The sequence below is a fragment of the Corapipo altera genome, unplaced genomic scaffold, assembly GCF_003945725.1.
Source record: "Corapipo altera isolate COAL_440 unplaced genomic scaffold, ASM394572v1 24, whole genome shotgun sequence".
NCBI classification, from domain to species: domain Eukaryota; kingdom Metazoa; phylum Chordata; class Aves; order Passeriformes; family Pipridae; genus Corapipo; species Corapipo altera.
The window spans coordinates 393,339-416,074 of record NW_020884903.1 but is presented as its reverse complement, the minus strand read 5'-3'; the positions used below and the strand labels follow the sequence as shown (position 1 = coordinate 416,074).

At 38.9% G+C, this 22,736-nt stretch overlaps 1 protein-coding gene across 11 annotated transcripts in view; it reads left to right on the top strand.

The window, feature by feature from the left end:
- Positions 1–22,736, top strand: part of DLGAP1 (DLG associated protein 1) — a 410,369-nt gene that overhangs the window by 363,598 nt on the left and 24,035 nt on the right. For all 11 annotated transcript variants that reach the window (XM_027650834.1, XM_027650828.1, XM_027650832.1 and 8 more), the window contains 2 exons: positions 17,252–17,625; positions 20,930–21,021. In XM_027650834.1, coding sequence (XP_027506635.1) covers positions 17,252–17,625; positions 20,930–21,021 — 466 coding nt within the window. The remainder of the gene's footprint in view (positions 1–17,251; positions 17,626–20,929; positions 21,022–22,736) is intronic.

The window sequence follows — 22,736 nt, the reverse complement described above, 5'->3', positions numbered from 1 at the left end:
GGAATTTTCTGCAATCACACCTGTTTGGGGAAAAGCAATGAGACTCAGGAAGAGCATCCAGAAGGTTGCAATGTGAGGCAGGGCTCGGGCAGGGGTGGAAAGCTTGGAGAGAGGCCACAGTAGAAAACACAATGAGTGTTTGTCCTACAGAGAGACATGGACACCCTGAGGTAAAGGGCTTCTTTTTCCTACAGGAAGCAAGTTTTTGTTTGCCTAGATGCTTGTTTGAATGGAAAACTGTTCAGGAACAGTCAGGACAAAGTCAGGAGAATGTTTTGTGTGTCTGTATGCAAGCAAGGGAGAAGGGAGTAGTATTTCTGTGAGCACATGTGAGCTAACAAAGACTGAAAAGGTAGCTATTCTCTCTCTGGATGTAATTTGAAGACCATCATTAATTAAATAATGTTGTTCTTTTTTTTTCTCCAGGCTAACTTAAGCTGTAACAGAGTGTAATCTGTTTAATAATAAATATCCTTGTGTTTCATGGAATGTTCTGTAACTATACAATGATGCATGTCAAGAACAAATCTGTAGTTCTCCTTGAACATCGCCAAAGTTGTTTAGATTTGCCTTCTTAACAAGGTTTTAATGTAATCACTAGAGAGAAATATCATAAGGCAATGCTTCCCAAACTGTGCAAGCTGCTAGGCCTTGTAGGTGGTTTCCAGATGGTCTGGAGACCATATTAAAATAATAAAATCATAAACCAGGGAGTTAAAACACGGACAAGAATAGTGCCAAGCAGGCCACAGATGTGTGGCAGGAATTTCATTTGCAAACATAAGGGATGGCCCACTAAGGCTGCTTGCTGATGGAAAAACCTATGAGTTTGCACAGATTTCTTTGGCATTCTGCATGGGTCGGCCTTTGCATCCACCAAAAACCTGTCATAAGATGTGAACAGCTGTGAAGGCAACATGTGGCACTGTGTGCTTTATCCTATTGTGTAGGGCAAGGATGTGAATGCATTTTGGCAAAACCAGGGTCCCATCAACAACGGGTGAGTGGAGCCGGTGAGCCACCAAGGCTGATTCTGACCTGCATTGCCACATGCAGCATACCAACTTCCACGAAAAAACAAGCATGTTGCACGAGATCTATTGCCTATTTATTTGAATGGACAGTAGAGTGGACTCACCTGCCTGCTTTGCCTGCAGTTCTGGCAGCACAAGAGAGCTGTGAATCTGACAGGTGCTGCCCATTAGGCTGGGCTTACAGCTGCTTGGTGGCACTGCAATAGGTGTTCCTGGCATACTGGTGATCTGAGTATTTCTGAGCATACATTTTTAAGTGTTCGCATTACAAATAGCCTGCAAATAACAAATATCCCCACATGCTGGTTCTTATTTCAGATTCGAACTCATTATGTTTTTGTGAATTCCAAAGGGAAGTATTTACTCTGTGCAAATTACCTTTTTAACCCATAAAAAACTAATAAAATATTTATGGTCTTTATATTCTATTTAATAGCACATCAAAAATGACATGGATTTGTGTGCTTCTCCCCTCCAAGGCTGAGCACTAAAATGAACACAAAATGGCTACTTTCCATTATGGTCTAGCCTCCTTAGTGACTAATGGTTTCTGTCTACAACAGCAAACAGGTCTGTATCTGCATTCTGCAAACAACAGCTTTCTTCTGAGCAGCCAGACAAAACCCCAAAATCTTCATACCTTCAAACACTGGGATGTAAAAGCTCGAGGGTTCATTTTATTTTCTAAGAGAAGCTAGCCTGCAAATAATTTCTGTTCTTTTTACCCTATGTTAAACACGATGATTAGTCTGAAAGGTAAAGAAAATTCTCTTTAAGTAAATGAATCTATTCATACTTAGATGAGCCATTCTTCTGCTTTGGCAACCTGTGGAAATGGTAATCTAATCATGCCACAGTACTAATATCCAATATGCTGAAAACTTGTAATTCACAGCTCAAGGGCAATGTGGAAGATAGTTGAGGATCCAGTAATTATAGGGCTGGTGTTAGAATGAGCAGTGAAATAACGTGCATTATTTTCCTCATAAGCAGAATTTTTTTTAGCCCATAGTGAGCAACTGAGCTGCAGGTTTTTTGTCTTTGACAAAAACTGTGGACATCTGGTGCTATTAACTATAATTATCTCCATGTCCCAGTAACATAACACCTTTATACAAACAAATGCATGTGCATGTACACTTACCTTAAAGCTGCAGAAGACTGTTTCAAGAAAAAACATTTCTGAGTATATCTTCATATGCTGTTCTGTGAGATGAAGAACTGGCAGGGAACTAAATTGCATCTGAATCCAAACCAGTTCATGCTGGGGACACTGACCTCTTTAATCTGTGGTGTCAAATACACTAGTTTACCTGTAGGAAAGGATCACCTGGGCAGCTTCATCCTCACCTAGAAAGGCCCAGGACACTGGCCAAGCCCTTGAAGCTCTTCTGCTCACTTCCCATAGCATTTCAGTTTTTAGAATTTAGCCTTTTTTTACTGCACATTTTATGTGTTTTCATTTAGTTTTGGGGTTTAAGTCTGAATAGTTAGTGTTACAAGATACTTTGGGACTCAGAATGTATTGCATGAAAGCTGTGTACAGACTAAATAATCCCTCCCAGTGTCATATTCTGAGGAAGCTGAGAATGTTACCCAAAAGGAGCATCTCATTAAAAAACCAAAGATACAATTTGAAGTTCAGGAGAAATGTATGCCTTGACATTTTTTGCATCATGTAAGATGAGAACAAAACTCAAAGGCAGAGCTCAAAATGAATGTAGCTTTGTACGTGTATGCATGGATGGCTGTATTTCTGTGTTCAGACAAGTACATGCACACAGGTATTTATTGTATTTGTGGACTCCTCTTTCTTACCCCACATCCGGCACCTCGCCTACCTGTCACCCTAATGTGTATTATACAATGTAGAGTAAGACTTTCCAAATGCATTTCCAAGAATAATAATGCCCATATTGTTTTTATTAGAAAAATTGCATGTGCACAGTAACAATTCATTTAGCCTCCGCCTCATCTGGCAAACTGCAAAAAAACACTGTACAGTCAGAAACATGTGTTAATGATGCAACTGATGTTAAAATTGTCACGTAGGATGCATTTCACACATGGCAGGCTGTGAAAGGTCATGGGAAGCTCAGATGTTGACCAAGAGGTATGCAGCAGTCTGAAGAATGTGAAATATAGGCTTTTAAACCAAATTTTTCTTTTGACGATGTGTAATTTAGTGGAGGGAGAAGTATCAGTTCTCCTGAGAAGCACTCAGTTCTCCTTAGTGAGGCTAATACAATGATCTAGGACATCTTACTTTTAACTTGTAAAAGTAGAAGTGAGGAAGAGAAAGCTCTGGAACATTTCAGAGCAGCTTATGACAGTTTTAAAGCCAAAAGCTCTTTGACTGTAACACTAATTTAAATTAGAGTGAATAGTGCCTTCCATTCTGGAGGACTCTTAACATGCTAAGCAATGGAACAGGCTCCCTAGTGAAGGGATGAAGTCAACATTTCTGGAAATGTTCAAAAAAGAAGTAAACGTGGCGATTCATGATATGGTTTTAGTAGGTAGTATTTGGTCAAAGGTTGGACTTGATGGTCTTGGAGATCTTCTCCAACTTTAATGATTCTATGATTGTGTGCTCAACAGACCTAACATCCCTTCTATTGTGTGATCATGGCAAGGTTTGAACTTATTTCTGTCATGACAGGTTTTGCACTTTTTCCTTTATCATTATAGGGTTTTTCATAAAATATAGATAGTTATTTTTCCCTCGTGAGACTCTAAATTCCACTCGATGTGCTTAAAAATAGACACAAAGCAGTTTCACGCAAGCATCTATAAAGAGCATTAAGGGTATGGTTTTCCAACTTCACATTTTAAACTTTTATATAAAGAAAAGTGTTTCTGTATTTTTTGAATTATGTAAAAATATTAGAAAATAAGAAAAAGGAAAAAAATCCTAGTTGTGACTTTTTACTTGACTCTAAGAGGTTAAAAAGAAATTACTCACAAGAAGAAAAAAGGGAGGAGAAATAGAAAACAGTCTTGTCCTACTGAGATGATACTTTTCTCTTGATAAACAGGTCAAATCAGCAGGTTCCCAAACTCAAAGAAAACTGCTGTGGTGGCCTACTTGGCTGTTAATACATAGCACATTCAACACATGTATAGAAAAGTCAACTGAATGGGATAACAAGAAAAATATGACTCACCTACAGTCCTAAGCACTAAATTCAGGAAAACTGCTAAGAAAATTCCTTTTTACCTTATGAGTATATTTCACTTCTGCTGTACATGAATTAAGCAGCATTTTTAGACACAAAAGGATAAGATGCCTTTGAAATTATTAAAATGTAATTGTTCACACTTTTTCTAATCATTGTGCAGATAGGGAAGTCTGTGCCTGAGACATCTTAGACAGAGGCAAGTTCATGCACACACTTTGTTGCTGTTTTCTTCACCCAAGACATTCAGCCAAAGTACCTTGAATATTACGCTTTTCAGTCTTTAAAAGCTGAAGGGAGTTAGACCTGCCAGCACATTGACAGACTTTGAAGAAAACAAAGGTTGCAGGAGGAGACTGCTGGCTCAGTGCGCTGCACTTCTCTCTGCAGTAAAATCTCTCTAACTCTGGAAATTCTCCAAAAGTACTGTGGTTATTCCAGAACAGCTCTTCATCTGGATACCCTTAATCTCAAATAAAAGGTGGGGGTGCAGTGATTCGGTTTAAACCACTTCCAAAATGCATAATTACTCCAGAGTAATAGCTCTTCTGGAAAGCGCCCAACCAGCCTCAACCCCTCCTCTCAGCAGGGTGCAGTGCAGCCGTGGAGGATGCTGCTGTGACCTACAGCTATGCACAGTCTGTATATCCTCTCAGATCTCCTGTGATAAAAAGCAAATGATATTAATATTGTTGGTAACAAGAGTTGACTGATTTACTCACTGGAACTGATTTTAATCTTGAATTGTAAATTCTTTTTCCCAGTTCCAAAGTTGTTTGCGAACAGTCCTTATTATTACACATGTATTTGTTTTTCATTTGTTAACGGACAATTTAGGAAAATCTTGTGGATTATTCATCATCTGTCCTTTCTAATTGTTTGGTTTTTGTGCTGGGTGATCGGCACTTGACAGTGATGCTGCTCAGACTCTGTAATTTGATGAGAATAACAAATAATGAATAACCAAATGTTAACCAGGCAGATAAAGGTGCTGGTATTAAAACAGCCATTCTTTAAACATCCGTGCAAACAGAAATCGAGGTCACATAAAGGTTTTCAAGCAAAGCAGAGCCTAACGAAACAGCCTGAGTTGAACCAGATTGCAGGTTGCTCTGCTGAGCATTCTTGTTTTTGACCAACATTCACAGCTATTCGTATTTATTTATTTATTTATTTATTTATTTATTTATTTATTACTGACCAATTTGGACAAGAGGATCCAGACTTAATTCTTCCCCTTTCTTTCACATCCTGTAAGCCTGTGATAGCATCTTCAGTCAGAGATTTGGGGTTACCCAGTAAAGTCTCAGAAGCAAATTTTTAATTGAAAAGAAACACCAAGACGGTAGGAGTAATGTGAGTGTGTGATAAAGGGGTCTTATTACAGGGATGACTCAGAAGAGGAAGTTTCAGGCTGGGGCAGAAAACGGTAGGGACAAAATTCAAATTTGGAGCTTTGGTTAAAGATTTAATCTTTCCTACATCTCATACACTTAAAAGTGTGGAGGATTTGCTATGTGCATGTGAAAGTGTATGGATTTGTAGGATCCACTTTGCTGGTTTTGCAAAGATTTTGTATTGGCCTTGGGATCTTCAGAAAGCATTTATATAGTGTGGATATTTAAACGGTCTAAATAATTTGAAGTGTCAAAATTTATTTGGGTGTTTGCTTTCCCTTCATGTGTATCCAATAGAGGTTCTGGGTCTACCTTTTAGCTTAAACAGCTGGGTTAACCATGTTTGGGTTTATCTTTTAGCTAAGTGAGATCAAAATGCATCATTCATTTTTTTACATTTATGTAAACGTGAGAAATGCTAATGTTATTCTGTCTAGGGGTTAGAGAAAAGGGAGGTGCTCATGATGAGCACTAATTCCAAAATCTCTGACTAAAGGAAATTTTAAGTGGAAAATAAATACTGTGTGGTTTGTAGAGAGAAAACTTAATTCTCTCTACAAACTGTAGAGGTTCTGTACTGCAAAACTGTCCTTGTGGAAATTATGCAAATAAACCTCTGATTTTTGCCACTGGAATGACATGACATGAATTCAGACATCAGAGTTTTGGGATCATATTGGCAAGTTTAAAAATTTCCACCTCTACCAGAATGATTTTTTTTCATTAAAAAGAAACAAACAAAAAATAGGGGGGAAAAGCTGTTTTATTATCATCAGGCATACAGCTGGTGTCTCCAAGGAAGTCATGGTGGTTTGCATCTGACATCTCCTGCAAACTGTGAATTTGTGTTCTTCCAGGCCTGGTTTAGAGGCATTTCTTTAATAAATGGGGAAATATGTGGAAAGAAATTACAATGTCTTTCACTCAAACCTTACTTAAAAGCCACACAAGACTGGTCTGTCCTCTTTCATACATGCCTGGGCTACCATCTGTCTTTTTTTGTCTAAATGTCTTCTGGATGCTAGTTCTGGACTCCCAACAATAAATGATTTTAATGCTCAGATTTATTGGGGCGCTCTTATCTGTACACTATGGTGAGTGTAAATTAAATGTCAGTATTTTTTGTGCTCAGGGCACTTGGGCTGATCATTAGGAATTTTTCACACTAAGACAGTATTTTCAGCTGATTTGTTGCATTATTAAATAAGACTCTTGTCATAAAAACAAGCGAATAGCTAAAAGGATGAGGTCACTCACAGTGACCTCAAACCTGTCCCTCAGCAAGGACGTAACTTGTCCATTTGAATGTAAAATGAGAAGATAGAAATCAGGTTTTGGTGTAGATTTTAACTCCTCTCAACACAAATATGTATTTCAAACACATTTTCCACATATATTGTTCACCAAATGATTAAATTTTTTCAACTTAAGAAAAATGCCAACATCCTCAAGCTTGAGTCAGTTTTGCTATTTTACCTGAAATTGGGCTGAAGATAGGTATAAATTCTTGTGTAAACCCTTTGTCCACATTTCCTCCTCCTTTAAGAAAGGATTGAATTTTCCCCCACGGCACTAGAGGATCTGCTCTGACATGTGACTTTTTGCAGGTCATCTGATAGCCTTATCAGCAGGGGCAGAACTTTTGAGCTGGGTCATAATTCTCTCTCTCAGGTGACAAATCACTGTTCAGCCCAGAGCACAGATCTAGTAGTAATATTCCTTCTTCCCTTCCTTCTTCCTGCTGCAGTTGGCTCTTGCTTTTGGTTTTGGTTTGGTCTTCTTTAGGAAGTACATGAGAATGACTTGCTTGTTTTTGACATTCCTACTTGGATTGGAACACCCCAAAAGCGATAAGTTTGCTGAAAAATGCAGTACTGGCTGTTTAAAAACAAGTCAGTACGTCCCAGTCTGAACAGATGTTCTTGCTCAATATGCACGTGACACTTTTCTTCGTCATGTTGGTTTTCTACATTTTCTACATAATGTTTATTAGTAATTATCTATGAGAATAACACAGTGTGTTGTTATACCTGCACAGAACTTTCGAGTTATAGTGAACTACAGTGAAACTGAGAATAAAATGGTACAAACCAATTCTTGTAGTGCTTCATGGAATTTCATAGTACCTAAAAAGCTGTTCATATTGTTTTTATCAATTACATTCTTCTTTTAGTCGATGCTGGCTTTTATTTTCTTGTCTTTGGCATTTGTACAGTTTCTTCCCAACATATATTTGGTTAAAAGAAAGAAGACCTTCACCATCTCTGTCATTTTAATAACTTTTAACTCCTAACAAAACTATTTAATACAATCTTAGATATAAAATAGCATAAAATAAGATTCCCAAAACTGAAATGTTGACTTTTGAGAAAATATGAAAGCAGTAAATCCTTGATGTCATCAGGTACTGAGCAAAAAAATCTAAAGTATATACTTTCTTTTTAAAAGTTTAAAGAGATTTGAGTGGGTTGCTGGATCAGGTGACAAAGTGCTTTCTGCTGAGAGGAGCCACAGCCTCACATAAGCATCATAAGGTAGTGAAGCTTAGGCTTTAGTGAAGTAGGTGGCTACTGTACCAAAAATAGTAAATTCCACCTCATATAGGCTGTATTGAACACATTTGAATAGTCTATGTCAGAGCAATTACTTTCTTGATGGCTTAAAAGCTTCTGAAGAATCTTAGGGTTGAATAACATGCAAAGCTTGTGTACCTACACTTCTGTATTTGCTGTGTATACCAGTCCCCTAATGACTGGAGGAATATAACTGTCAGAGGGAGAGAGAGAAAGATACAGAGAGAGAGAAAGATACAGAGAGAGAGTCTTATAGTGCAGAACTTCCTCAGTATGGGTCAACTTTGAAAATTTCACTAGTAATAATGCATTAGAACAATGTTTGTTCATTGTGTTCTCTGTTTTATTGTAGCTTTTAAAAAATTCCAGATATAAAAATAAGCATACCATGCAGGCACAAATGAGCTCAAATACCGCAACCCCAAGAACTGATTTTGACCCAAAAAACTAAATTTCACAAATTGTTACTGGGTTTGATCATACCTAAACAGTTTTCACTGGATTCAAAGGAATATAACTAATAACAATGTACAGCTTGTTTGTACAAATTATTTTAGGGAATCACTCTTATTTCCTATTCATTTTCATTTAAGTTTTTAAAAAGACATATCCACTTCTAAATGTGTCCACATCAGGGCTGGGTCTGCAGCAATTTAAACTAATTAATTTCTAAGCCAATTTAGATACATCACTAATCAAATTCTATGAGACCAGCTTGGTGCCAATGTGCGCAATAATACAGAATTCTGCTTACCCTACCTTAAGTTTATTAAGTATTCAGAAAACCACTGGGAGTAAAAACCAGTAGAAACTTGTTTTCTTGCTAACATCAGCACCAAACAAAGAAGGTATATTTCCCAATTGAGGAAGAGGGAACATCTTTTAGAGTAATTTTTTCTCCATACAGAAATCACACTTTAAATGCCAATACCCCAGCCAAGTGCTGCCTTTTGAAAGTTAGCTGCAGTGAAGAGCTTAAAAAAAATCCTTGTTGTAATGTTGAAAAGAGTGATGCAACGTTAATACCTAGCTATCTTAAATTCTACATGATCAGATTACTCAGAGGTAATTGGCTTGCTTAAGTCTCCTTTACGTTCACAGGTTAGTTTCTGGGATTTGCGGATTTAGAAGAGGAGAATCCTAATTATTCTTTAGTCCAACCTCCTCTGTGACAATAGCTGCACAATTTCAACCTCCAATTTCTCCATCAAATTTGTGACAAGCTCCTCCTAAAGTGATCAGCTGCTAAACTTAGTTGTCACCAGTCAGATCCACTGTCACCATGGGAGCATGAGATATTGGCAGTAGAGGCTCAGGAAGGACAAAATGCAGTGCTTCTTAACAAACTGTGAAGGAGGGCAGGACATACAGTACTTGCTTCAGGAGTTCTTTATTTACTTGTAAACTTGCTTCTAACCATACATCTGCCCTCATGTATCTGGGATTTAAGTCCCCTGTGTATTGGCTGCTCAGATATTAACTATTCCATCTGTAACTGACGAGAAAGAGTGTTACACATACAAGAGTGTATTAAGATGTCCAGCACCAGTACTTACAAATATTACATGGTAATTTCAAGAAATAGCACCTACTGTGATATGCCCAGACAGAGTGGCAAGTGTGGAGTCCACTGTGGCACACTTGCTTTTGGTATATTGGAAGAGCTGCTGATATAGTCTGTAAATTAGGTTGTGTATTCACAGTTCGGGTCAGGTTTTCAAGAATCTAAATACAATTTAGAAATGTAAATAAGAGACGGGTTTTCAAGGTTAGCCCAACGAACTTGCAATGTGCACTTGTAGACAAAGTCTTTACATTTAACCATTCTTTGGTAGGCAAAAAAAAAAAAAAAAAAAAAAAAGAGAGAGATTAGTTTTTCAAAGTATGCTCGAATTTGAAAATTTTTAAATACATCTCCCAGCTAAGGTGGCTAGATACTTGCAGAGAGTTCAAACCTTTGTGTTTGTGAATATCCAGGTTTTGGTTCTTGCACTGTGATTTTACTTAAAGAGCTGTTTACATATATATGTCTGTATTTGGTTAGCAGAACTCCACACTAAAAAAGAAAATGCCTATTTTGTTTTATTAACAGTATTGCCAGAGGGAAAAAAATGCAAATTCTGGAATTTTAGAGTTCTGCAGTAACACTTAACAAAGTGTTATATCAAAGTGCCAGTGAAGTTGCTTCCTGGAAAATATATGGGAAAAGAATTAAGCTGCATTAAGCTGCATATTATTAAAATTATTTACTGTTACACATGCTTGGTCTAAGTGGTATAAACTGCCGTATTTCACAAGGTTTCCTCTGTTTTCCATAAATGCCTTTTATAAAATGAAAGTACTGATAGGCTTCTGAAACATAAAATACTTTTAAGTACCCTTTTTTTATCTAAAATTATAACATCTCCTGTTTTCCATTACTGCTCCAAGATGGGGGGAAATAAGAATGTGCAAAAAAAGCATTTGAATTGTTTGCTAGACTTAGTTTAGGCAATAGATCAAGCAGTGTTTCCCTGATTTTCTCAGACATAATGCTGTACAGGTAAAAAGAGATGACAAATAATTACATGCTAACTAAAACAGACCGTTCCGCTGTATTGTTTTCTTTTTCTTTTCCCCTCTTCTTCAGCATGTTTCATTGCACGTAGAGGTTGACGTTCTGTATCACAGACCTTCTACCATGACTGTTTTAAAGCACTTTGAATCATCAAATGTCTAGGAGAGCATGTGTCTAGAACAGACTCATATCCTCATCCCCGCAGTTCTTGATGGTGTTTTTCCAGATGCTTTGCTAGTAGCCAAAGTTTAGGGGCAAGGCCAAAAGTTTCACTCCTGACTTCTCTGTCAGCCTGACTGGTGAGGGAACGGCAGAAACAATTGCTCCTGCTGTCTCCTCCAACTGCTCACTCTGTGTAAAAAGGAAAGGTGGTTCATATGCATTAAGTGAAATGAAATCTGGTGCTTTCACAAGTTCATATTCTTACATATTTTATCTCTGACTTCAGAAAAGATAGAGCCAGATGCTAATTGCTTGACACCAGTAAAGATCACAGGTTTTGGGAGTAAAGTCTTATAAACCATCAATGATCCATTTGGGGTAATAACTTTCAGTTTATATGAAATCTTTTCTGCAGTTTCTATTGTTTATATACTCCTGGCTTTTCATCTGAAAGAGTTGAATTGCTTAAGTTGTGTGCTATTAATATACCGGTTGTTGGATTTATACAGAGAGAAGTTCAGCTATGGCTCTGTAGGACAAGGAGTAAAGTGGGTCTCATAGGAAGCCTACATGCCCTGAATTCTTTCTGTGCATCCATAATTTGTGATGATATCCTAGTGATAAGCTGCATTTAGCAGACACCTTTGGCTGTCTCACCTGTTCTCTGCACACTAATTCAGCTTCCCTGGGATAGCAATTAAACTTCTGACTGGCATCAGCAGCTTCCAGCAAAAAAAATTAAAAGGAGAAAAAAGATCTGCTGGAGAAATATTCACCTGTCATCCACAGACTATGGACATGTAGATTTTCCAGCTCAATTCATTTAAGATGCAGGAGGAGCCATATTTAGCCTCATCTTTAGGAGATCCTTCACTGTATCCAGCTGGGAAGCTGAAGGCACCCTACTTGCAAACAGAAATGTGCAGACTTATGGAAAGGTCACCAGCAGTGGCTTTAAACCTCAGAGTACACGGGATATTAAATCTGTGGTCCTACTATGTGCAGTAAAAATAGTTTAAATACTCGGTATCAATTTCTACAGGATTTTAGTTATATGTTATGCCTGTTTCCTAACCCAGTGAAGCTTAGGCTTTTGTCAGATAAGGTATCTGGCTTGGTGATGAGGGAGTTATGGAAAAAGCATGGCCTTGGCAGAACTCCTGATGGTGTAGTACATAGATTTCAGTAGTTCTCATTTGGGATAATGACATCCATAACTCACTGTGGTATTATTCCCTTGGGTGGTTTAAAACTTCTTATAAAAGTCTTTATTTCAGTTTTGTAAAAGTAAATCACTACATCCTCAGAAGCCATCTGCTTAGTTTTTTATTAAGATAATGCATGCTCTGTTTTCATTCCAATTCTTTGCATGTAAAAATATCAATACAGGATCTGAAACCCTCCGTCCAAGCAGCCCCTGCAAACCACAGCAAAATAAGGAAATAAGTGTATGGTAAAGAGAATAACATCTCTGTTGGAGTGTAACAAGCCAAATCAAGCACTGCACCTCTGAAATCAGGAGCTGCCATTCTGAGGCTTACGTCTGCTGGGAGATCCCTACATCCATGTTTGTGTCGCAGTTGTGTGAGATGCAAGGGCACTACTGTTACCATCCCCATTTTACAGGCAGTAAATCAAGAGACTGAGGTCCATCTGTGCACAGTGGAAGAACTCCTGCTTTATACCTGAATACTTATTTGTGTACAAGTTAGAATCATAGAATCATAGAATGGTTTGGGTTGAAAGTGACCCTAAAGGTCATCTATTTTACCCACTAGACAACGTTACTCAGGGCCTCATCTAACCTGCCCTTGAACACTTCCAGGGATGGGGCATCCACAGCCTCTCTGGATAACCTGTTCCAGTGTTTCACCACGCTCTGAGTAATTAATTACTTAGCATCTAATCTAAATCTGCCCTCTTTCCATTTAAAACCACTGCTCCTTGTCCTGTCACTACATGACTGTATAAAAAGTCCCTCTCCCTTCTTTTTATAAGGCTCCTTAATATACTAGAAGCCTCAATGAGGCCTTCCTAGAGCTTTCTCTTCTCAGACTGTGTTCATGGACCTCCTCTGGATCCACTCAACAGGTCCACATCTTTCTTGTGTTGAGAAAGTTGTGTTCTTTGTTGGTCCTTTTAAACCACAGAGAGCCCTTTTTCTCAAAAGAAACACTATTATGTTACTTAACTTTAAATTTGCACTTTCATTTATTCTTGTATATTTTAACCAAGTTTATATAAGACTGTCAAATTAGAAAGATACTGCTTTTGTGTCTCATCACTTTAATTGTTCAAAGTACTTGCATGAATTTGATCATTTCACAAATATTAATCTGCCTTGGGGTTCTCCTGAGCACCCATTCACTGAGTTAAAAATCTGTGTTTGCGTGCTGTTCCCAAGGGCTCATCTCCCCTAGTAAGCATGTTTAAACAACTGAAGTGCCCTTACAATGAAACATTCAAATTCAAGCCTTTATTATTATGCAATCTGGGATTTTTTTTTTTATCATTAGACTTCCTTCTGAACTGGGTGGTTGACACTCCCTGTTCCAAATTCCTGTCCCATGAGCTAGTTGTTTGGAAATACTGGCTAGGAGAAGAAACACCGTGGCTCTTCTCTTTTTCTTTTTTTTTTTTTTTTTAATCTGGAGAACGTGTTTTTTTCACTAGGTATTTGGGACTAAACTGTAACCCGAAGGCAGTCCACAGAAATAGGATAAAGATCAAAAGGAAATGGAAAGCATAACTTGGTGGATTGATGCAGCTGGAAACAGTGGGCCTGATTCAAGGTGCTTTGGGAATCTGAGGATTCTTGTGCATGACTTAACTAGTTTCTGCATCAAACCTTGCATATACCCTAGGAGAGGAATGTGTACCTGCTCCAGCAGCATGTGCGCTCTGGAAAATAATGAGAATAGCTAGTCTATACTGTGTCAAAATGAGGGTTCATATACACTCTGACTATCCAGATAAAGGTATTTCTGAGTAACTGCATGTCTAAACAATTTTAATGCATCACGAGACTACTTTGACTTGACTCTCCAGTCAGAGCAGTTTCCATTCAGAACTTCACTCCTTGATCTATGTCCAAGAACATATTTATCAGGAATTTATACAGCCCTTTAAATTCACTTCCTTATGTGAATTAAACTAACTTCCATGCGCAAAACCCTTTGAAAGTTCCCTGTGTGACATGACGATTTCTCCTACTTTTTCATGTGTCCTGTGATCCTGTAGTATTCACCCTTGGAATCTGTCTCTACTGCAAGAAAGCTGGATAGATGAGTTTCCCCTCTTTGCCTGCAGGGACAGAATGCCACATGATGTGATCTTCTTGCACCATCTGAATGCTTAAGCTCTCTTGGTCGGACAAGGAGAATGCCAGGGCTTTGTCAGTTTTCTGGGGGAGTACTCATTTCATTTTTCAAGCGGCTTAGCATTTAAAATACCGTAGCCACTTGAGCAGCTGCAGATCCTTCAGGTGGCCGTGTCACAAGTTGCCAGGTACTTGCAAGCACATGGAAAAAGAAAAAGCGGTGCACCAAATCCATTTCATTGTTGTGCTTCAGCCGTTCAGAGGGCTCAGACAGCTCCGACGTTTAGAGTGCAGCTGCCTCCGACAGCGGCAGCGGCCCCAACATTGTTTTGTTGTCGTTTCTCCAGAGGAGCGGCAGGAGCTTACATCATTTCCAGTAATGAAGTGCCTGGGGTTCTTTTATGACTTGCACACTCTGCTTCTCTGGAGCTGTACAGTATGTGCTGCGTGACTCCAGGAAACTGAGGATTTGTTTTGACTTGTTAAGAGAACGTTGTGCTATTTCTCTTTACAATTTCACCATATGACTTGTCAATTCTCTCCCTCTCTTAAGAATAACTTCAGATTTAATTAGCTGAGTGCAAACATCTTTCATTGCAGTGTGGATTAGACTCCTCATTGAGTACATTTACCAACAAAATGAAAGACATCTTAATCAGGTGACTCTGTATTTGTACTGCTGTGTCCAGAGAGCATTGTAGCTGTCAATAGACAGTTGCTATTGGCTCCTTTTCTAGTGGGGGATGCCCAGTGATGTGGGGACCAGTCTTGTTGGTTTTGATGCTCTCTTTCCTACCTAAGAGCCCTTTTAAAGTGTGTTTCATTATCATTTCCCTTTCTGCTATGTAGGAAAAATTATACTCATGTGCCTTGCTGGGATGTCTTGAAGGTGCTGGCATGTCCCCAGAAGTTCCCCAGCGACCTTGCCTAGCATATTTTAAATGGTGCAATTTATACTTTGCTGAATTGCAAAGTAGCATTGCGCACAAACCTCTATTAGACAAGTTTTGCACCAGCTTCCCAAAGAGTTACCTGGATATATGCATATATATGTGCTTTGAATTCCTCAGTGCTGAATTTCAGTTTGTATTTCCACCTCTCAGAGAACATTCTCCAGACCATGAACCACCTGGGGTGTTTCTGGGATATCATGACCCAAGCAGCAGCCTCCATAATTCTCCATGAGTCCTGGAGTACATACTTGTGCTGCAGTAAATGCAGCTGATTTACCTGAACGTACAGTCACAGCAAATGCTTTTTGGCAGCATCAAAAACAATGAAGAATGGAACAACATTCATGATCTCTTTTGCAAAATTATCATCATGCTTTCTGTTAGTTCCAGATACTGGTCTTGTCATAAGCACTTTATAAAACACCTTTAACCCCTATTAACTATTCACTTCCCCGGAGTTAAAATTTAGCACGTCCATTTTTAGCCATTTCTTCTCTCAGGGATACTGTGGTTTCTGTTTGATTCTTCAGAAGTGAATCATAGTTTCAAAACCCTCACTACCTGAAACACTCTTTTTCCATTAGCATTCAACATGTTTAACATGAGTTCAGACACGTTATCAGAAACTTATACTAGAGTCCTTTAAAAAAATCTCGTGTGATTTCATGCCCTGGAAACACCTTTTACACTATAAGTATTCCTACAGCAATGGGGAGATATGAGGCATATGGATCTGAGCTAGTCAAATTAATGCCATAATGGCTTCTGGCTCGACAAGCAGATACAGTGCAAAGAGAGAGCAGAACAGCTGTAGTAGTTACCTTTTATGTGGGTGGCATAGACGTCTGCCAATTAAAAGGATCTGATGAATCATTTCTAGCCATATGATTACTGTTAATAAGAATTTATGTTAACATGTTTGTGTCTGAACTTTGCACAGGTTCAGACCTGCATTTATTTTCTTAAAAAATAGAGCATATCATGGTTGTTTTTTTGTTCTTAATGGGCTTTCTTTCCTCACTTGAAAGCATTCCAGGACTTCAGTAATGCAGAGCTGCCAACTAACCCTTAAAGGAAGATGTTTTTATCTCTATGTAGTGCTTTCTGCATGTAATTCTGTGTACACAGAACAATAATTTTTAACCTGAGAACTTCAAGCTAAGCTTCTAAATCCATATAGCAGCACTTAGAAAGAAAGCATGGCCTTCAAAATATGAAGAGTTCTCATAAAGTTTTATTAAAGCCTTTTTTGTTGTAAACATTTATATTTATACTTTTCTTTAAGTAGGCCCAATGACTGATAGGTTTTAACTGTTGACTTCATTACACTAATTCCCTATATGTAAAAACAAGTGATTTTTTTTTCTAGAACTGATGTTATATTTATGATGAGAAATTAAGCATGGCAAAATGTTCTTTTAAATATGTCCTCCACAGCTTACAAATCATTTCAAAGTATTTGAGAAGTCTGTGCAACAAGTGAGACATTTTATAGAAAGAAATACACAATTCCAAGCATTGGTGAGTGTTAACAAACTTTGATAGGATGATTTGGGAATCTCTCTCTGATCAGAAAAATGTAGTTAAAATTCTGCAAAAGCTTGGTAAGTATAACAGGACAAGGTGGAGAGACAAAAAATTATTGCAGTAAAATTGCTTGAAGTACAGTTTAGCTAGGATAAGTGGTTGGAGATTTATCCTTGTGAATCTTGTTTGGGAGCCATGAGCAGAACAAACATTTTGGTGGGAGGACTTGTTCCCATGGTACTTAAAGCAGTTAGGACAAAATATACTGAGGAAAATAATCCTAAAAAGACCAAGGAGGAACTTGGCAAATAGGTACTTTCTTTCTCTATTTTCTCTACTGGCAGTTCTGCTACTCATGTTAGGAGGAATAGAAGACACTGATAGGCAAGGCATTTCCATGGCACTTAGATTGGAGCTTTTGGGGGCTCTTTGGCTCTCAGACTCCTCCTCGTCTCTGCTCTGTCCATGCTTACTGATGCATTGATATCATATTTGCATGCATTTTCCCTGCAGCATCAATAAATCAAGAACTCTCATATGTTTTTTCTAGTGTCATCCTGCATTACCACCTATAAGAAGACACCGCCTCCAGTCCCACCAAGAACTACCACCAAACCATTTATTTCCATCACAGCCCAGAGCAGCACAGAGTCTGCCCAAGATGCATATATGGATGGGCATGGGCAGAGGGGAGATATCATCAGTCAGTCTGGACTTAGCAACTCCACAGAAAGCTTGGATAGTATGAAGGCGCTGACAGCTGCTATTGAAGCTGCCAATGCACAGATCCACGGCCCTGCAAGTCAACATGTAGGGAACAACACTGCCACAGTCACCACCACCACAACCATTGCCACTGTTGCAGTAGAAGATAGGAAGAAGGACCACTTCAAGAAAAACAGATGCTTATCTATTGGAATACAGGTACAGTACATGGCATGGATAATCTGCCTGCCATTGTTTTGGACTTCTACATCTGTTTTACTGCTCATTATACAATGTTTTGTGTATTTTTCTACTTGTCCTGACAGGTACCTATGTAGAAATTGCATCAACATAATCATTCTGCATGGTACTAATGATGTTTTCCTAATTTATCATAAAAACATCAGATGCAAGGATTTGTTTCTTGCTGCTTGTTATTCAGCTCTGTTAAATTATACACATGAGCACTAATCTATGAATCATAACACAGTGGGGGTCAGAAAGGCATGAATTAAATCATTGAAAGGGAATGTGTAAAACAATGATTTACATTACACTATCACCCAAAAAATATTTTCGTCCAGCCTCACTGAATTAATTGTCGCTGCTTATTCATGCATTTCATAATGACTGGTAGCCACTTGAATGAGGCAGCATTGTTCCTATCTCACCCTCAAGAGTAGAAGATAAGTTCCTTCTGATTTACCCCTGTTAAAGAAAATTACATTTTCTTACCTCTAGTGGAAACAAACAAGAAAAATAACCCTGCCAAAGTTCATTCCTGTTTACAGAAAGGAGAAGAGCAAATAAACTAGACCAACGTAATCTGCTTTCTTAATTAATCTTTCCTATACATCCCCCTTCCCCCCACAAAAAAAATGTTCATAGGACTCCCGACTATCTGCTTGCAGGATTAGCTTTTGCAACAAAGTGCTTGAACTTAAAATCAACTGAGAATCAACACAGGTTTTGATGAGAGATGAATCCCAAGCAAATAGAATAGCAATCCACAGTTTATCAGCCTTCACAAGAAGCCATGATGGTTTTTTTCTTGAAGAAGGTGGTTGTAAGCACAGCACTATGTGCCTGGACAGGCTTATCTGATTAGCAAAGCCTAAGAATTTGCTGTGAAATCTCTGCATCAGCCTGATGAGATAGATGAGAGGCATTCTGTTGAAGTATGCCATTCCAGGGGCAGCTCCTGGAGAAGCTATGACTTTTCTCTTATTTCTTCTTGGAAGAGGAATAATTACTATCGCCTGTGGGTTCAGTTCACTGCCTTTGTTGTAGACCTTTTCTGCTTCACAGCTGTTTGTTTTGGATATATTCTGAAAGAAGGACTGATGTTCAGTGTTAAAACACAGGAGCAAGGTCCAGGTGGAACAGGGATAGAGGAAAGCTCTTCTATTACTTATTCACATTCCCAGCCAAGACAAAGGTGCCATTTTATTATTGTAATCCCTTGCTCTACCAAGCAAAGAAACAAAGACTCCTTAGCAGAGAAACACCCTGAAAAATAATGGGTACAAGGAAGTAATTTCCATGTTTGCAGAAGCCAAAAGGAACAACGGTAATGTGAATCATGGTTCTTGAGAGACCGTCTCCCTGCTGTCTCTTCTTAAGGTAGTGTTGCGAGTAACAAATGCTGCTTCTGAAAGGTATAGAGGCCTCAGTTTCCTAAGATCTGAGGAAAACGGAGCTCCAAAACATGTTGAAGCCTTCAAAAATCTACCTCTTGAACTTTTAAGTTTACAGGTGACCAATATAATCATATGAAACAATCATTAAAGCTCTCTGGGGATGGTAAATGAAAGTCTGCCAGGATAGGTTTTGTGTACAAACAAATGGAGATCCCTAAAGCTGTGGTTACATGAAGCAAAACCTTCAGCAGCGATACAGCCTTATAAGATTCCTGCCTGTGTACAGTGCCACCCTCACAGTTGTGGCCATCAATTAAATTTTTAGAGTCAGACAGGCTTCACAAATAAAAGAAAACTACTTCGCTATGCTGTCTCATCCATTTTGCAGCATCATTGCACAAGCAATCATGCTGGTACAGCTGAAGGGGTAGTGTGGGAGTAGAAATACCATAAGATAGCTGTTGATGCCAGAAATAACTTCTCTTACAAACTACTACCCTAAAGTAGGTAAGTACACTTTCAGTCCTCTGACTGGCAGTATAGAGTCAGTTTCTCTCCACTGACTGTGAAGGGAGCCTAATTCAGGCTTAGTCTGAAGTCAGACCAAGTACACACTTTAATTATAGTTTGATCCATCTCTGTAGAGCAGGTCAAGCTGCATTAGCCAGAGGCATATTCTTAGTTTGTTTCCTCCTCTAGCAAATAAACCTAATGTGCACTTATGATGAACCTCCATGAGTGTCCTCTGCACCCCTCAGTCACTCCAAGGACATCGCAAGCCTTTGCTGTAAATCTGTTTGGCAAACAAGCACAGTTAACAAAGAAAAACCCTTCCATCAAAAAGTTGCTTCACTCTGCCAGTTATAGGATTTAAGGTGTAGTTATCTCCCCAGAGGCCTCCTATCAGGTAAGTACCTCACTTCAGAGAACAGCTTCTGTAACTCCTGTCCCTCGTTGAGCACTTTTCCTGCATAGGCTGTTCAAGTGGCTCTCAAGAAGCAGCTTACTCAGTGATGGAACAGCCACTAACTACAGCTGGAGATTTTGTACACCCGTGGTCAGTGTGGATCCACAGATCACTTCATGACACTGCTGTGGCCCAAAGATTCTATTTGCTGGAAATCTTTTTCTTTTATAACCAACGGTGTTATACATAGCATTGGGAATTAACAACTACACTGATTGGACCCAAAAATTTTGTGATTTTACTCAAAGACATATCTGTGGGTAAATTTTAGCTTTATACCATTGGTATAAATCTGCTTATGGAGGTGGACATGTGGTATAAAGTGCCTGCCTGTGCTCCTGGGAACACCTGTTTGCATGATGAAGGAGTAAAGAAAATGCACCTAAGAGTCATGTCTGCTTTCTTTAAATCTTTTCTGTACAGGGTGTCTCCTTAGTGTGAGAATTACAGTTGTATGAGGTGAGGGAAAAGGGGAGGAAAGAGCTCTGCTCTGATTCAAGGCACTAACATTTAAACAAAATAAATACATAATTTTGACATGAGTTCACATATGCCTGCACATACAGACTAGAAGGTAAAATCAGACATGGTGGAGCACATGAAGTTACAGCTGCTCAGAGATGTGCTCTGACAAATGTGAGTATCCAGCCTCCATAAAATACTGAATAAACTCTATCTGCATATTGCAAGCTGAATGTTGACTTACCAGAAATAATTAACAAGAATTATGAACATTCACTAATAACATCAGAAATGAGCACACCACAGACAAGCTATCTGACTAGATGAAGGAACTCACGATACAAGCTCTATGTGCAGACACTCAGTAGTAGTACTCCACAGAAACTGCAAGTAGCTGGGTGATATCTCTGCTAAAATACATTATAATTAGCTGCTGTGTTCTGGTTTTTTTGAGGTTGATGGTGCTGAAGAATCCACCACACCAGGTGAAAATAAAGCAACCAGTAAGTTCCAGTCCATAGGAGTTCAAGTAGAGGAGGAGAAGTGGTGAGTAAAAGTTAATACTGTTTTTCTAAAGTAAATAATTATGTCACAACTAATTTTTAAGAGCCCTAGTTCCTCTGACCCCATGACCACATAAGCCTGCTTCCTGGATGAATTGTTAGATCACCCAGCTGAAAAGCTGAGTCTTATAAATGTTGTAGCTCTTATTTCTCAGAGGGGATTTTTCAGGACCAGTGAGAGAACTGGAAGAGAAGTGCCACATACACTTGTAAAAAGCTCTTTTTCCTCAGGAAATCTACCTAAACAGTGGACACTGTTCCAGCTGGGGTATTAGTGTTGAGATGGCTGCAGCAGCATGGAAATTATGTGGAAAAGTTTACCTTGTTTTTCAGCAGAATAACATCAGCCACGTGTAGCAGTGCAGTGGCAGAGCCAAACTGATTGCTTTTACTCAGGTATCTCTCCCAGACATCTCTGCATTACAATTGCTCCCTTGCAAAAAAAGTGTTGAGTTTGCAAAGCAAGCCTGCAAAACTCGGTTCTCTCTCCAGTGTGCAGTATACCATGAATCAGTAAACAAATATGGTCTGAGAAAAATTTTAAAAAGAAAAAAAAAACAGAACAGTTGTCACAGAAGCACAAAGACCTTTCTGATGACAAATTGCAGTTACATTGCAGGGTAGCATAACTGAACATAGCACTTTCCAACTGCATAAAGTTTTTGAGTGCTTGACCACAACTGCAGATTTTAATTCCTGCCAAAAACTGGACTCAGGGGCTGAAGAAAAGCCAGGCTCTCCCCTTACCTCTGAATGTGCAGGCCTGCCCAGCGTTGCTGTGGCTCTAAGCACCCACCCAAGTCTTTGCATGCTTTTTGCAACCCGCTTGGGCATGGTGAAACTTTTCAATCCTGGAGTCATTTTCTTGATAACTCTCTGTACCATGACGTGTCATAGGAAAAGCCTCGGTGGTCAATGAGGAAAGAGTTACCCTTGAAATCTCTTCAGAGAAAATCTGGGTGGAGCAAATCTGAGCTGACAAAATTAGGGCCCTCTCTCTCCTCTGCCTCGCAACTGCAGAAGCAAGTGGAGATGTCCTTTTTTACACTGTTTTTTTCCTACATCAGCTAAAAATACTCAAATATAACACATTACCTACACCATTTTCAATTCAACCATATCTTCCTGTCAAGTACCAGAGTATTTTCTTGTGGTTTTAAAAGGCTAAAGTGATTTCAGCAAAATGTTATTTTGCAATGACCCTGCTAGGCTGTTACCAAGTTCCTCATTAACCTGCTAAAACATCTCTTGCTTTAGACATTTCTTTATGTTAGATCTTAGCCCCATTTACCCACAACTCTTCCAGCTAGATAAATGAGCACACTAGAATAGATGCTGAAGGACCATTTCACTTCAGGCAGAGCACAAAGGAAATAACTACCCCAAAAGCCCAACCCTCCCCTTCCCCACAAAGGAAGAAATGGCTGTTTGTAAATACCTTACTTCCAAAGTCCTCTCTCTACTGCAGTTTTTATTGCTCCAGAGAAAAACGTAAGATTTGCCTATGAGAGTCTGCCCTAAGAAAGCAATATTTCTGCATTACTTTCTGGCAGCTGTGTTTGGGGGTTTCCTTGCTGATAAAGTTTAGCTTGCTGCTGTTTGGAGCAGACAGGCAAGAAGCAATCTATCATGGACTTTCAGAAATGAACCGGCTGATAAAGGATAGCCCCTAATCCTTAGAAAATGAGTGCACTCAAG